We start from the raw sequence: 16492 nt of genomic DNA on the forward strand, positions 1-16492 counted from the left end.
AGGTAAGCTTCTTATCTAGAAACTGTGAGGGCCCCAACTAATCACCAACCACTTTTGCTAAACCAACAAGTGACTTACTTTCTGTTTCCAAAGCCATAACTCTATGCTTTTATCAAACACTTTCTCTGACCTGCAGGAATGTGTTTATTTGGAGTTTATAAAGGAAATCTAGAAGGGAAACACTATTCATATAAGCATGACAAACCTCAGCTGATTTTAAACACCCAAGTGCAGGAATAAAACAGAGTATCTTATATGTCTATGAACCAAGTCAGAATGCTTCCTCCAGAGAAAAGACACATACATTCCCAACCTAATACTGCTTGTTTTTAGAAATACAAACTCAGGTCATATTAAGCCAGGTTAAGAGGAGGAGAAGGTAGCTGCCCTTCACAAGTTTATCCATTCAGAGAGGAAGAAGTCAAGGAGAAAATTGCTCTCCTCTGACTAATGCAGTATAATTGTTTCCTCATGATGGTGCCCCTCCATTTTTCTCCCTTCAAACGTTCCCATGGCTACAAAAGGACATGACATACACACACACACACACACACATACATATATATGTATTTTAAAAAGAATCACAAATCGCAGGGACATAAAATGGCTTCCTGTGGTTAATCTGAATTTGTCATTTTGCTTTTGAGATTTTCCTATTGGCCCACTTAACCCAGCACCTCATGTATAATGAATAATGTAAAGGGGGTATGGGGATGTCTATTTTAAGAGACCAAAAATGCCAGGTAACAACTTTAAGGACATCACAATTTTATTCTATACACACACACACACACACACACACACACTCACTAATAAGAAAGGAGTTCACTTAGAAGGATAATGCTCTAAGGATAAAACACATAGTACTGCTCTTTCTCACAACTCTTTAGATGACTTGAAGAGTAAAAATTATGTTTATTTGGACTATGCAGGGAATTTTAAATTGAATCAATAAATTCCAGAATGTCATCAATCAAGAAATTTTTTAAAAAGAATTTTTTTAAAGAGAGGTAACATTAAGCTGAAACAGAAGGGCACATTTCTCCCTCCTCAATGTGATGTTTGTTCCTTTGCACTAAAGGGGAGTGAAAGTCATATGTTCCTAATGGGGAATCAGAAAATTGTTTTCTCAGTGTCTGCTCATTTCAAAACCAGTACAATGCACACATATGAAGCTAATGAAACAAACAAGAATTCGACTAAAAACAGTGTCTAGCAGACAATCACTGCAGTTCATACAGATTGGACAAAATTTTGGAGATTTCATCTCCTAGTTTCCCTGCTGTTATGTAACTAGCAGGTTTTACTTCTTCTGGGACCTAAAGATACATCCTCATTCCCTTTTTTCTATTTAATAAACTCAAATCCGTTACCTAGTAGCCTTTCTGCCAGCTTTGTTCATGCTGACTTGAACAGGGCAATCTGCTACATCAGATGCAAGCTGTGAGACACGTTTTCATTCCAATAGACTCCAAAGCTGAAGGCAAGAACTTCATCAAAAATTGTAAAATGGAGATCAAACATATTTCTAATTTAACTACCTTAGAGTTGAGGAATGCTGTGTAATTACTGTCCATAAAAACTTGCACTGCATTCCACAGAGCAGCAAGCCCTCCCAGGTGTTCATGCACATGTCTTCATCGAGAGGCTACAAGTTTAATAGATTGAACTTTTAATGGATACATCAATTTAGGCTTCCCACAAAGCTATAGATTGAAATGGTATGTACCACATAACTGTGGCTAACACACTAAAATGGACAATAGCAACAATTTAGCAGATAGCATTTTAACAAAAGTAGCCTAGGGATTTATTTTTGTTGGTTTGATTTTCTAAAAAAACATACTTGGTTCATGCTTGTATTCCATTTTATAAGCTCTACAACTTTGAACAGATACTGTCTAGATCCAAGCAGGTCACCTACCCAAATAATGAAAATGCACTAAAAATGAAAGTCTCCAGGCCTAAAGCAATGGGCGATGAAGGCTCAGTGCAGCCTCTGCTGGCACTGTGCAACTGTCTCAGGATGCCACAAACCAGCGTCCCAGCTACCAGAGTCGGCAGGAGTCCATGCCTCTGTTCATCGTGGAATTGGGTGGACAGTTAAACGCTTTCTGGAATTCTTCAAAGTTACTAATTGCACCATTGACCCTGAAAAAAGGTATGTCAAAGCGTATGTCATACAATTCTTGCACATCAACAGGTTCTGTATAAAACTATAGCAGAATATTGCTAAAAAGAATGTTGCCATTCTTTTAATCTATTTACAGAGAGACAACTAAAGCCCAAAATGATTAAGTAAATTTCCAGAAAAAATGAACAGACTAGAACCAGCATCTCCTGAGTGCCAAGCAAATGCCCCATTACTCTTCCAACAGTCTTCAAATTCTTATAAAACTGTATTGTCACCCGTATTAGTTTTTCTAACTTTTTAAAAACTTTATAGAAAATATAACTGACGTATACAAAATATTACATGTAGAACTTGACAGTTTTTTGTGTGTATGGGCCCGTATTACTACCTGCCAGATCAAGACATTCCAGCACCCAGTAGGCTCCCGCCTGTTCCATACCAACAGCATCTCCAAAGATAACCACTATTCTGACTTCTATTGCCATAGCTTTGCCTGATTTTGAACTTCATGTGAATGGAATCCACGGTATGTACTGTGTGGTCTTTGACTTCTTTCACTGAATATGATGTCTGTAAGAGTCATCCATGTTGTTGCATTTGCCGCTATTTTTAAAGAATTCATTCAATCTACAAAAACATTTTCTCTGAATTAGTGTTAGGTATGGAAGCTCATAGTTGCCCAGAATTTGATTAATGCAACAATCAATGAATGAATGGTATCTAGTTATTACTGATGAGTAATTCTTCACTGGAGTTAGCTCCGATATATCACATTCTTATAGGCTTCCAACTACAGTGAAGACTGGATTCCTACTCAGTACTTTGATTGTAGCTGTCTTTTGGAAGTGATATTGCCGTTGTGTGATTTCTGCTGCACTCAAAATCTACAGTTACTGCAGACTTCAGTAACAAGCCAGCACACACACAAAAAAACTTCCCCCTTTCATCTACTTCTTACTCAACTCCATGTTCAAAGGGTTGACTAGAGACTCAGCATTCTCAGTCACTATTTCTTCCCTAATGACTTTGTTACCTACGGGCATTTGAATAAATGTAATGCACTATATCCAAAAAATCCCCATAACCGCTTGTGTTTTAGCTGAATATATGGGTAGGGATGCATATTTCATAGTGTGATTCACCCTAGGCAAGTGTTAAAGATAGAATATAGCTGATAATTAGTAAGCATACACTGTAAAATTCAACATTACAGGCAACTAGTTAAAGGAAATAAGTTTCTGAAAGCTTGTATCTGTTGAGTAATTAATCTACTGTGTGGTTTCATCTGCACCATTTGTCAGTGGGAACACATTTTAGTACATTCGAGACCGTCAGCCTTCATGACAGTTTAGCCCAGTGGCGGAGAAATTTCCAACACAGTGATTAGATTTTTATGCTAGTGGGTAATTTATAATAAATTTCTGAAGCATTTCTAAGGCAAGATCTTAGGAATAAGATTTTAAAATATAGAAGAAATTTTAGATGGCTTTCTTGCAATATGCTAATGGATTCATTTAAACATGAAATATAAAGATACCCAGATATAATGTCCTAAACAAAGAATGAATACATATAAATTATTATGGTTTTTGCATTTCTCATCATACTTATCTTTCCCCTACTACAGAAAATTTCTGTCAACCTATAGGACCGAGTACAGGGTGAGTAATATTAACTTTAATTTTATTTGTACTTAATGTTTTATACATTCTGACAATTTTATACATTCTGACAAATAAGACTGTAATTCATAATCCTCTTCCCTTTTTGTATAAGCTACTGTTTCAAAATATGATCCAAAGTGTAAGCCAAAATGTAGACTCTCTATCTCTAGATATAAATTATAATTGCTAAAGAATACTATGTATCCTCCTTTGTGTTCAAAGCTATTTAGAAGGTGGCCATTCATTCATGTTTGCTGTTTGACTGTGAAAGAAGAAGAGGTATTAAAGGGGATATTCTTTACAACAAAATAAACCAGAGCTCTAAGTGTTTTAAGGCAGAGTACATCAAATCTCATCCTTGCCTAAGACAATAAAGGCTATTTTTTTGGACCAAAACAGTAAGCAGTTGAGTAAGTCCAATAATGCAGTTTACTGAGACTCTTTCAAAAACTGGAAGATAATGCGATGTAATACTAAAGCTATGATTTGGATTCCAAATTACCTCTGGCGTCTTGTATAGTCTCATTGGCACTTAATGTAGCACTAGACTAGAGATATGTACAAGTACCCACCAGCAGAAATTCAGGTGAGAGAGTGCTGACTAAACCAGCTTACTACTAATGGAAGAAGATACTTAGTTTCTGTGTGGCCAGATATTTTTTGGCTGCAAAATGGAAATCATACAGTTCACAATATGCGATTTTTTTCAGATCACCTATCTGGTAGAGCCCTTGGATGGCTGGGTGGGGGAGAAAGGGGGGAGATGCACTGTTAAAAACTGCCGTCACCCCTTTGCCCATTTACCTAAACTGAGGGGGACTGTGAGCACCAATTTGGACTTGTTCTCGGGCAGCTTCTGGTCTGTAGGAATTGCACCTCACCTAGAAGAGAAAAGCATCCCAACAAATGAGCTTTCATTCCAATTATGTATTTTCTACTGTCTTAAATGCTCCAAATTATACTGAAGAATACTTTCAGAATCAATGGATGACAAACAAACAGTTTTAGTAGATCAAATAAAACCGTCATTGGTAATAACATCTATTATTCTGATCCCCAGAGTGGAAGATTTTATCAATGTGAATAATTTCACAATTTGAGTAAGTGAGAAAGGTTTTCAGACAAGTGCTTTAAATCAAGAGAATTGTATATGTGCCCAGGAATCCACTAGTGTACTCATTCAATAAATTTAATGTTTGAAATAGTCCTTCTCAAATTTAACCATACTCATTCAAATCAATAAAATGAATCAGCCACCCATTATTGAGGATGGTGATGAGAAGTTAGTAGTCTGCCCCTGAGTGCCTTGCTCGCTTCACCCTAGTCTGGGCCTAGGATTGATGTACACTTCTCCATCTCCTTTGAAGTTGGGCATGGCGATATGGCTTGTTCTGGCCAATGAAGTGTGAGCAGAAGCCAAAGTAATATATGTTACTTCCTGGCAGAAGCTTTAAAACCTGACAGAAGTTTTAAGAGCCTTAAGAACAGTTGAAGATGCTACACTAACAGCCAGTGCACACATCCTTATCCTTCTTTTCTACTTCTGTGTTATCCACAGAAGCACATGCCAAGATATAGACTCTAAAACCCAAGTTTTGTGTTTGTTTGTTTGTTTTGACATGGAGTCTGGCTCTGTCACCCAGGATGCAGTACAATGGCACAATCTTGACTCACCGCAACCTCCACCTCCTGGTTTCAAGCGATTCTCCTGCCTCAGCCTCCCAAGTAGCTGGGATTACAGGTGCACACCACCAAGCCCAACTAATTTTTGTATTTTTTTTTATTATACTTTAAATTCTGGGGTACATGTGCAGAACGTGCAGGTTTGTTACACACGTATACATGTGCTATGGTGATTTGCTGCACCCATCAACCCGTCCTCTACATTAGGTATTTCTCCTAATGCCATCCCTCCCCTAGTCCCCCACCCCCTGACAGGCCCTGGTGTGTGATGTTCCCCTCCTTGGGTCCATGTGTTCTCATTGTTCAACTCCCATTTATGAGTGAGAAAATGTGGTGTTTGGTTTTCTGTTCTTCTGTGTGTTTGCTGAGAATGATGGCTTCCAGCTTCATCCATGTCCCTGCAAAGAACATGAGCTCATTCTTCTACATGGCTGCATAGTATTCCATGGTGTGTATGTGTCACATTTTCTTCATCCAGTCTATCATTGATGGGCATTTGGATTGGTTCCTAGTCTTTGCTATTGTGAACAGTGCTGCCATAAACATACGTGTGCATGGCATCTTTATAGTAGAATGATTTATAATCCTTTGGGTATATACCCAGTAATGGGATTGCTGGGTCAAATGGGATTGCTGGTTCTAGATCCTCGAGGAATTGCCATACTGTCTTCCACAATGGTTGAACTAATTTACACTCCCACCAACAGTGTAAAAGTGTTCCTATTTCTCCACATCCTCTCCAGCATGTAGTTTCCTGACTTTTTAATGATTGCCATTCCAACTGGCATGAGATGGTATCTCGTTGTGGTTTATGATTTGAATTTCTCTAATGACCAGTGATAATGAGCATTTTTCATGTTTGTTGGCTGCATAAATGACTTATTTTAAGAAGTGTCTGTTCATATCCTTCACTCACTTTTTGATGGGGTTGGTTTTTTTTTTCTTGTAAATTTGTGTAAGTTCTTTGTAGATTCTGGGTATTAGCCCTTTCTCAGATGGGTAGATTACAAAAACTCTCTCCCATTCTCTAGGTTGCCTGTTCACTCTGATGATAGTTTCTTTTGCTGTGCAGAAGTTCTTTAATTAGACTCTATTGTCAATTTTGGCTTTTGCTGTTTTAGACATAAAGTCCTTGCCCATGCCTCTGTCCTGAATGGTATTGCCCAGGTTTTCTTCTAGGATTTTTATGGTGCTAGGTCTAACGTTTAAGTCATTGATTCATCTTGAGTTGATTTTTTTTTGTATAACGTGTAAGGAAGGGGTCCAGTTGCAGTTTTCTGCATATGGCTAGCCAGTTTTCCCAACACCATTTATTAAATACGGAATATTTTCCACATTGCTTATGTGTGTCAGGTTTGTCAAAGATCAGATGGTGGTAGATGTGTGGTGTTATTTCTGAGGGCTCTGTTCTGTTCCCTTGGTCTATATATCTGTTTTGGTACCAGTACCATGCTGTTTTGGTTACTGTAGCCTTGCAGTAAAGTTTAAAGTCAGGTAGCGTGATGCCTCCAGCTTTGTTCTTTTTGCTTAGGATTGTCTTGGCTATATGGGCCCTTTTTGGTTCCCTATGAAGTTTAACGTAGTTTTTTCCAATTCTGTGAAGAAAGTCAATGGTAGCTTGATGGGGATAGCATTGAATCTCTAAATTACTTTGGGCAGTATGGCCATTTTCACAATATTGATTCTTCCTATCCGTGAGCATGGAATGTTTTTCCATTTGTTTGTGTTCTCTCTTATTTCCTTGAGCAGTGGTTTGTAGTTCTCCTTGAAGAGGTCCTTCACATCCCTTGTAAGTTGTATTCCTAGGTATTTTATTCTCTTTGAAGCAATTGTGAATGGGAGTTCACTCATGATTTGGCTCTGTTTGTCTGTTATTGGTGTACAGGAATGCTTGTGATTTTTGCACATTGATTTTGTATCCTGAGACTTTGCTGAAGTTGCTTATCAGCTTAAGGAGATTTTGGGCTGAGACGATGGGGTTTTCTTAATATACAATCATGTCGTCTGCAAACACAGACAATTTGACTTCCTCTCTTGCTATCTGAATACCCTTTCTTTCTTTCTCTTGCCTGATTGCCCTGGCCAGAACTTCCAACACTATGTTGAATAGGAGTGGTGAGAGAGGGCATCCGTGTCTGATGCCGGTTTTCAAAGGGAATGCTTCCAGTTTTTGCCCATTCAGTATGATATTGGCTGTGAGTCTGTCATAAATAGCTCTTATTATTTTGAGATACGTTCCATCAATACCTAGTTTATTGAGAGTTTTTAGCATCAAGGGGTGTTGAATTTTGTTGAATGCCTTATTAAGATAATCGTGTGGTTTTTGTCATTGGTTCTGTGTATGTGATGGATTGTATTTATTGATTTGCATATGCTAAACCAGCCTTGCATCCCAGGTATGAAGCCAACATAAGCTTTTTGATGTGCTGCTGGATTTGGTTTGCCAGTATTTTGTTGAGTATTTTCGCATTGATGTTCATCAGGGATACTGACCTAAAATTTTCGGTTTTTGTTGTGCCTCTGCCAGATTTTGGTATCAGCATGATGCTGGCCTCATGAAATGAGTTAGGAAGGATTCCCTCTCTTTCTGTTGTTTGGAACAGTTTCAGAAGGAATAGTACTAGCTCCTCTTTGTACCTCTGGTAGAATTCGGCTGTGAATCTGTCTCATCCTGGACTTTTTTTGGTTGGTAGGCTATTAATTGCTGCCTCAATTTCAGAGCCTATTATTGGTCTATTCAGGGACTCAACTTCTTCCTGGTTTAGTCTTGGGAGGGTGTATGTGTCCAGGAATTTATCCATTTCTTCTAGATTTTCTAGTTTATTTGGATAGAGGTGTTTATAATATTCTCTGATGGTGGTGTGTATTTCTGTGGGATCGGTGGTGATATCCCCTTTATCAATCATTTTTTATTGCATCTATTTGATTCTTCTCTCTTTTATTCTTTATTAGTCTGGCTAGTAGTCTATTTTGTTGATCTTTTTGAAAAACCAGGCTCCTGGATGCACTGATTTTTTGAAGGGGTTTTCGTGTCTCTATCTCCTTCAGTTCTGCTCCAATCTTAGTTGTTTCTTGTCTTCTGCTAGCTTTTGAATGTGTTTGCTCTTGCTTCTCTAGTTCTTTTAATTGTGATGTTATGGTGTCGATTTTAGATCTTTCCTGCTTTCTCTTGTGGGCATTTAGTGCTATAAATTTCTCTCTACACACTGCTTCAAATGTGTCGCAGAGATTCCGGTACGTTGTGTCTTTGTTCTCATTAGTTTCAAAGAACATCTTTATTTCTGCCTTCATTTTGTTACTTACCTAATAGTCATTCAGGAGCAGGTTGTTCAGTTTCCATGTAGTTGCGGAGTTTTGAGTGAGTTTCTTAATCCTGAGTTCTAATTTGTTTGCACTGTGGTCTGAGAGATTGTTTGTTATGATTTTCGTTCTTTCTTTTGCATTTGCTAAGAAGTGTTTTACTTCCAACTATGTGGTCAGTTTTGGAATAAGTGTGATGTAGTGCTGAGAAGAATGTATATTCGGTTGATTTGGGGTGTAGAGTTCTGTAGATGCCTATTAGGTCCACTTGATCCAGAGCTGAGTTCAAGTTCTGGATATCCTTGTTACTTCTGTCTCGTTGATCTGTCTAGTGTTGACAGTGGGGTGTTAAAGTCTCCCACTGTTATTGTGTGGGAGTCTAAGTCTCTTTGTAGGTCTCTAAGAACTTGCTTTATGAATCTGGGTGCATATACATTTAGGATAGTTAGCTCTTCTTGTTGCATTGATCCCTTTACCATTATGTAATGCTCTTCTTTGTCTCTTTTGATCTTTGTTGGTTTAAAGTCTGTTTTATCAGAGACTAGGATTGTAACCTCTGCTTTTTTGTTTGTTTTTTTGCTTTCCATTTGCTTGGTAGACCTTCCTCCATCCCTTTATTTTGAGCTTATGTGTGTCTCTGCATGTGAGATGGGTCTCCTGAATACAGCACGCTGGTGGGTCTTGACTCTTTATCCAATTTGCCAGTCTGTCTTTTTTAATTGAGGCATTTAGCCGCTTTATATTTAAGGTCAATATTGTTATCTGTGAATTTGATCCTGTCATTATGATGCTACCTGGATATTTTGTCGATTAGTTGATGCAGTTTCTTCATAGTGTTGATGGTCTTTACAATTTGGTATGTTTTTGCAGTGGCTGGTACTAATAGTAGTGCTTCCTTCAAGAGTTCTTGTAAGGCAGGCCTGGCGGTGACAAAATCTCTCAGCCTTTGCTTGTCTATAAAGGATTGTATTTCTCCTTTACTGATGAAGTTTAGTTTGGCTGGATATGAAATTGTGGGTTGAAAATTCTTTCCTTTGAGATTGTTGAATATTCACCCCCTCTCTCTTCTGGCTTGTAGCATTTCTGGAGAGAGATCCACTGTTAGTCTGATGGGCTTCCCTTTGTGGGTAACTCGACCTGTCTCTGGCTGCCCTTAACATTTTTCCTTCCTTTCAACCTTGGTGAATCCGATGACTATGTGTCTTGCAGTTGCTCTTCTCGAGGAGTATCTTTGTGGCGTTCTCTGTGTTTCCTGAATTTGAATGTGGGCCTGCTTCACTAGGTTGGGGAAGTTCTCCTGAATAATATCCTGCAGAGTGTTTTCCAACTTGGTTCCATTCTCTCCATCACTTTGAGGTACACCAATCAAATGCAGATTTGATCTTTTCACATAGTACCATATTTCTTGGAAGCTTTGTTCATTTCTTTTCACTCCTTTTTCTCTAATCTTGTCTTCTCGTTTTATTTCATTGAGTTGATCTTCAATCTCTGACGTCCTTTCTTCCGCTTGATCAATTTGGCTGTTGATACTTGTGTATGCTTCACAAAGTTCTCGGGCTGTCTTTTTTAGCTCCATCAGGTCGTTTATGTTCTTCTTCTCTAAACTGGTTATTCTAGTTAGCAATTCATTTAACCTGTTTTCAAGGTTCTTAGCTTCCTTGCATTGGGTTAGAACAAGCTCCTTTAGCTCGGAGCAGTTTGTTATTACCCACCTTCTGAAGCCTACTTCTGTCACTTCATCAAAATCATTCTCCGTCCAGTTTTTTCCCTTGCTGATGATCCTCGAAGGAGAAGAGGCATTCTGGTTTTTGGAATTTTCAGCCTTTTTGCACTGGTTTCTCCCCATCTTCGTGGATTTTCAGGCTCCTTTGCTGCAGGTCTGCTGGAGTTTGCTGGAGGTCCTCTCCAGACCCTGTTTGCCTGGGTATCACCAGCAAAGGCTACGATTGCTGCCTGCTCCTTCCTCTGGAAGCTTTGTCCACAGAGGGGCACCTGCCAGATGCCAGTCAGAGCTATCCCTGTATGAGATGTCTGTCAGCCCCTAATGGGAAGTGTCTCCCAGTCAGGATACATGGGAGTCAGGGACCCACTTGAGGAGGCAGTCTGACCCTTAGCAGAGCTTGACCGCTGCACTGGCTGTCAGGCAGGGACGTTTACATCTGCTGAAGCTGTGCCCACAGCTGCCCCTTCCCCCACATGCTCTGTCCCAGGGAGATGGGGGTTTTATTTATAATTCCCTGACTGGGACTGCTGCCTTTTTTTCAAAGATGCCCTGCCTAGAGAGGCAGTCTGGTCACAGTGGCCTTGCTGAGCTGCTGTGAGCTCTGCCTAGTTCAAACTTCCCAGTGGCTTTGTTTATACTGTGAGGGTAAAACTGCCTACTCAAGCCTCAGCAATGGCAGACGCCCCTCCCAACTCTAAGCTTAAGCATCCCAGGTCAACCTCAGACTGCTGTGCTAACAGCGACAATTTCAAGCCAGTGGATCTTAGCTTACTGTGCTCCATGGGGGTGGGACCTGCCAAGCCCTGTACTGCAGGGAATCTCCTGGTCTGCCAGTTGCGAAGACTGTGGGAAATGCACAGTATCTGGGCTGGAGTGCACTGTTCCTCCTGGTACAGTCTCTCATGGCTGCCCTTGGCTAGGAACGGGACATCCCCTGACCCCTTGTGCTTCTGGGGTGAAGCAATGTCCCACCCTGCTTCGGCTCGCCCTCTGTGGGCTGCACCCACTGTCCAACCAGTCCCAGTGAGATGAACCAGTACCTCAGTTGGAAATGCAGAAATCACCTGTCTTCTGCATCAATAACGTGGGAGCTGCAGACCAGAGCTGTTCCTATTAGGCCATCTTGCCTAATTTTTGTATTTCTTTTTTTTTTTTTTTTTGGAGAGACGGGGTTTGGCCATGTTGGCAAGGCTGGTCTCAAACTCCTGACCTCAGGCGATCCACCCACCTTGGCCTCCAAAGTGCTGGGATTACAGGCTGTGCCTGGCCCAAAACCCAAGTTCTTGAGTAAAAACTACAAGAGCCCCACTCCTGACTCCTGTTGGACATGGAGAGTGAACAAGAAATAAACTTTTGTTGTGTTGTTTCTGCAGCATAACCTACTTTATCCTGACTTGCCATATGACTTGAGATATGATATGGTCTTTATGAATTGAACTAGGACACATAAATATGGAAAAAATATTCTAAGTGGAGGGGGAAATGGGAGCAAAGATATGTTTGAGGGGAAAGAGAACAAGACATTCAACTAGGCTGGAGTATATGGTGCATAACGGGCAGCAGTGGGAGAGGAAGGACAGTGTCAGATTTCTGAAGTCCTGAGCAGCTGGTCAGAGTGTTTAAACTATATTTAAAAGTCATTCTTGAGTAGGAAAATAATAAAATCCAGATTTTTAAAAAGATTTGTCTGGCAGGGGTGTACAATGGAAGGAAGAAATTAGAGACTAGTTAGATTATTTATAGATACCAGGAAGAATGGATATCCACTAAATAAGTAGAAAATGGAACGGAAAGAAGTAGAAGGATTAGAAGAATATCTGAGAAAAATGAGAGGTCTCAGCAACTGCAGGGATATAGAAAGCAGGAAAGGTGATATGATGTTGTTGCTTTTGATGAAGATAAACCACCAGTTACATTGGTTCTGAATTTGACTTTGAATATGTTTTGTAATGTGAGTCCTTAATTTCCTCAGAAGCTGGCTAATGTGAAGTAGTTTCTGGCATTTGATTTTACCTCTTTTCTTATATTATTTCTTCTTATACTCTTACACTATAATATAGTATTGTCTTTGCTTAATATATCACTTAAGAGACTTCTGAAAACACATTATGCCTGCTACTGTTTTCTTAGTACCTTCCCAGGAGGGAAAGTAATTTTACCCCTTATAAGCAGACTTACTTTAAAGTGCAAAAGATTGAAAAATCTCCTCATTCTGTCAGTGGGAAAAGATCCAAGATAAATTTCTCACTAGTGATATAAAATAGCTTTCCACTCCCCGCCCCCCCAACCCCCCGCCAAATCTCTTTAGTTTAAAATAAATCAGATATAGTTTGGTATTATATCTGGAAACATTTCAGAATTATAAGTAACATCACTATCAATTAGTTTATTTTTTTTACAAAGAGATATTGTGGGCTAGGATGTAAACAGTAAGAACTGATAGATCACTGTACTTTGTCCTCTAGAGCAGGGGTTAGCAAACTTTTTCTGGAAAGAGACAGATGGTAAAGATTTTAGGCTTTGAAGACTATAAGGTCCCTGTTTCAACTATTCAACTCTGCCACTGTAGCACAAAACCAGCTACAGATCATGAATAAATGAAGGAATGTGGCTGCTTTCCAATAAAACATTATTTACAAAAAGACAGCAGGACATATTTGGCCCTAGTTTGCCAATCCCAACTCTAGAAAGTTCTATCTATGAAAACTAAAATTCTTGAACATTTGGAGAGCAGTTAGGTACTCAACTGCATAGTAATGAACGTAAGTGTAAAAGGAGTTGAAGATAAAATAAAATAATAAGGACTGGAGTCCTTGGGAAGATGTGGAGGTAATGGAACTCAATATGGATCCTAAAGGATGAAGCTTACATTGAATAATCTTACAGTGAATAATCATCTGAGGGGGAAGAGTAGGAAGGGTTGCATTATAGAAGGAGAATCAGAAGCAAAGCCAGAGAGACAGTAATGGGCATGACATTGTAGGGTAGAAGTGAGGAAACTTGCCCCATTAAGGCTGAGTTTTTTTCTCACCCAATGAAGTTATGGGAAATTGAATTGGATTGGGTGGAGTTGGAAATTTGGGAAGCCAGATGGAGGTGTTTGGCTTCAATGTGGTAGGCATTTGGGAGCCACTGTAGTTCTTTCAAGCAGGTTGGTAATGAAATAAAAGTGGGATTTCAATGGTATGTAAAACAGTGGTTAAAAAAAAAAAATGCTGAAGTCAGATTAACATTCCATAAGGCTGTTGGGATAATCCAGAGTAGAGGATATTAAGATTATGCCTATATATGATGAGATAGGGTAATGGGGATGCTATGGACTAAATGTTTCTGTCCCCCAAAATTCTTATGTTGAAGCCCTAATCAATGTGATGGTATTAGGAGTTGGGCCTTTGGGAGGCAATTAAATCATGAGGGTGGAGCCCTCATGAATGGGATTAGTACCCATATAAGAGGCCAGAGAGCTAGCTAGCTCTTTCCACCATGTGAGGACACAGAGAAAAATTGGCTGTGTGTAACCCAGAAGAAAGCCCGCACCAGAACTCGATCCCACTAGCACTCTGATCTGAGACTTCCAGCCTCCAGAACTGTGATAAATTGGTTGTTTATAAGCCACCTAGTCTATGACACTTTTACACTTTGTTATAGCAGCCTAAACTGTCTAAAACAGGAGAGAAGATGTTGAATCTGAAAAGCACTTAAAAGTAAAGTATAAAACATCGAGAAGAACTAGAAGATGGCCAAATAGGAAAAGCGCCGGCCTTTAGCTCCCAGCTAAATCAACGCAGAAAGTGGGTGATTCCTGCATTTCTAAGTGAGGTACCCAATTCATCTCATTGGCACTGGTTCGACAGTGGGTGCAGGGCCACAGAAGGTGAGCCTAAGCAGGGTCTGGTGTCACCTTACCCAGGAGGTGCAAGGGGTCAGGGAATTTTCTCCCCTACCCAAGGGAAGGCATGAGGGACTCAGCCTGAGGAACCGTGCACTCCAGTCCAGATACTGCACTTTTCTCATGGTCTTCACAACCTGCAGAACAGGAGATTCCCTCCGGTGCCTACCCCACCAGGGCCCTGGGTTTCAAGCACAAAACTGGGCAGCCGTTTGGGCAGACACTGAACTAGCTGCAGGAGATTTTTTGTTGTTCTTGTTTTTCTGTGTGTGTGGTTTTTTTGTTTGTTTGTTTTGATACCCCAGTGGTGGTGGGAACGCCAGCAAGACAGAACCATTCACTCCCATCGAAAGCGGTGCTGAAGCCAGGGAGCCAAGTGGTCCGGCTTGGCGGGCCCCAACCCCACAGAGCCCAGCAAGCTAAGATCCACTGGCTTGAAATTCTCACTGCCGGTACAGCAGCAAAGATCGACCTGGGATGCTCGAGCTTGGTGGGAGAAGAAGGGGCATCCCCCATTGCTGAGGCTTGAGTAGGTGGTTTTACCCTCACAGTGTAAATGAAGCCACTGGGAAGTTTGAACCGGGAGGAGCTCAGCAAAGCCACGGTAGCCAGACTTGCAGATGTCACCTCTCTGGGCAGGGCATCTCTGAAAAAAAGGCAACAGCCCCAGTCAGGGAATTAAAACCCCCATCTCTCTAGGACAGAGCACCTGGGGGAAGGGGTGGCTGTGGGCACAGCTTCAGCAGACTTACTTACACGTCCCTGCCTGACAGTTCTGAAGAGAGCAGCAGATCTCCCAGCACAGCGTTCGAGCTCTGCTAAAGGTCAGACTGCCTCAAGTGGGTCCCTGACCCCCGTGTATCCTGACTGGGAGACACCTCCCAGTAGGGGCCGACAGACACCTCATACAGGAGAGCTCTGGCTGGCATCTAGCAGGTGCCCCTCTGGGACGAAGCTTCTGGAGGAAAGAACAGGCAGCAATTTTTGCTGTTCTGCAGCCTCTGCTGGTGATACCCAGGCAAACAGGGTCTGGAGTAGAACTCCAGCAGACCTGCAGCAGAGGAGCCTGTTTGTAAGAAGGAAAACTAACAAACAGAAAGAAATAGCACGTCCACTAAAATACCCCATCCGAAGGTCACCAACATCAAAGACCAGAGGTAGATAAATCCACAAAGATGCAGAGAAACCAGCACAAAACGGCTAAAAATTCCAAAAACCAGAACACCTCCTTGCCGGTAAGGGAACAAAATTGGACGGAGAATGATTTTGATGAAGTGACAGAAGTAGGTTTCAGAAGGTGGGTAATAACAAACTGCTCCGAGCTAAAGGAGCTTGTTCTAACCCAATGCAAGGAAGCTAAGAACCTTGAAAACAGGTTAAATGAATTGCTAACTAGAATAACCAGTTTAGAGAAGAAGAACATAAACGACCTGATGGAGCTAAAAAAGACAGCCCGAGAACTTTGTGAAGCATACACAAGTATCAACAGCCAAATTGATCAAGCGGAAGAAAGGACGTCAGAGATTGAAGATCAACTCAATGAAATAAAACGAGAAGACAAGATTAGAGAAAAAGGAGTGAAAAGAAATATGGTACTATGTGAAAAGACCAAATCTATGTCTTATTGCTGTACCTAAAAGTGACAGGGAGAATGAAACCAAGTTGGAAAACACTCTTCAGGATATTATCCAGGAGAACTTCCCCTCCCTAGCAAGACAGGCCCACATTCAGATTCAGGAAATACAGAGAACACCACTAAGATACTGCTCGAGAAGAGCAGCCCAAGACACATAATAATAGATTCACCAAGGTTGAAAGGAAGGAAAAAGTGTTAGGGGCAGCCAGAGAGAAAGGTTGGGTTACCCACAAAGGGAAGCCCATCAGACTAACAGAGGATATCTAGGCAGAAACTCTCCAAGCCAGAAGAGAGTGAGGGCCAATACGCAACATTCTCAAAGGAAAGAATTTTCAACCAGGAATTTCATATCCAGCCAAACTAAGCTTCATAAGTGAAGGAGAAATAAAATCCTTTACAGATAAGCAAATGCTGAGAGATTTTGTCACCACCAGGCCTGCCCTACAAGAGCTCCTGAAGGAAG

At 40.7% G+C, this 16492-nt stretch overlaps 1 protein-coding gene across 2 annotated transcripts in view; it reads right to left on the reverse strand.

Annotated features, from left to right (window-relative positions):
• Positions 1–1642: 1642 nt before the first annotated feature.
• PHEX (phosphate regulating endopeptidase homolog, X-linked) overlaps positions 1643–16492 on the reverse strand; it is a 224577-nt gene continuing 209727 nt past the window's right edge. Inside the window, exons 21-22 of one of the 2 annotated variants that reach the window (XM_011988019.1) lie at positions 4603–4679; positions 1643–2151 (exon numbers count right to left, since the gene is read on the reverse strand). In XM_011988019.1, the coding sequence (XP_011843409.1) occupies positions 2049–2151; positions 4603–4679 (180 nt within the window). In that variant the 3' untranslated portion in view covers positions 1643–2048. The remainder of the gene's footprint in view (positions 2152–4602; positions 4680–16492) is intronic. The other variant, XM_011988020.1, reaches the window with a different exon arrangement.

Source organism: Mandrillus leucophaeus, unplaced genomic scaffold (assembly GCF_000951045.1).
Source record: "Mandrillus leucophaeus isolate KB7577 unplaced genomic scaffold, Mleu.le_1.0 Scaffold321, whole genome shotgun sequence".
Classification (NCBI taxonomy): Eukaryota; Metazoa; Chordata; class Mammalia; order Primates; family Cercopithecidae; genus Mandrillus; species Mandrillus leucophaeus.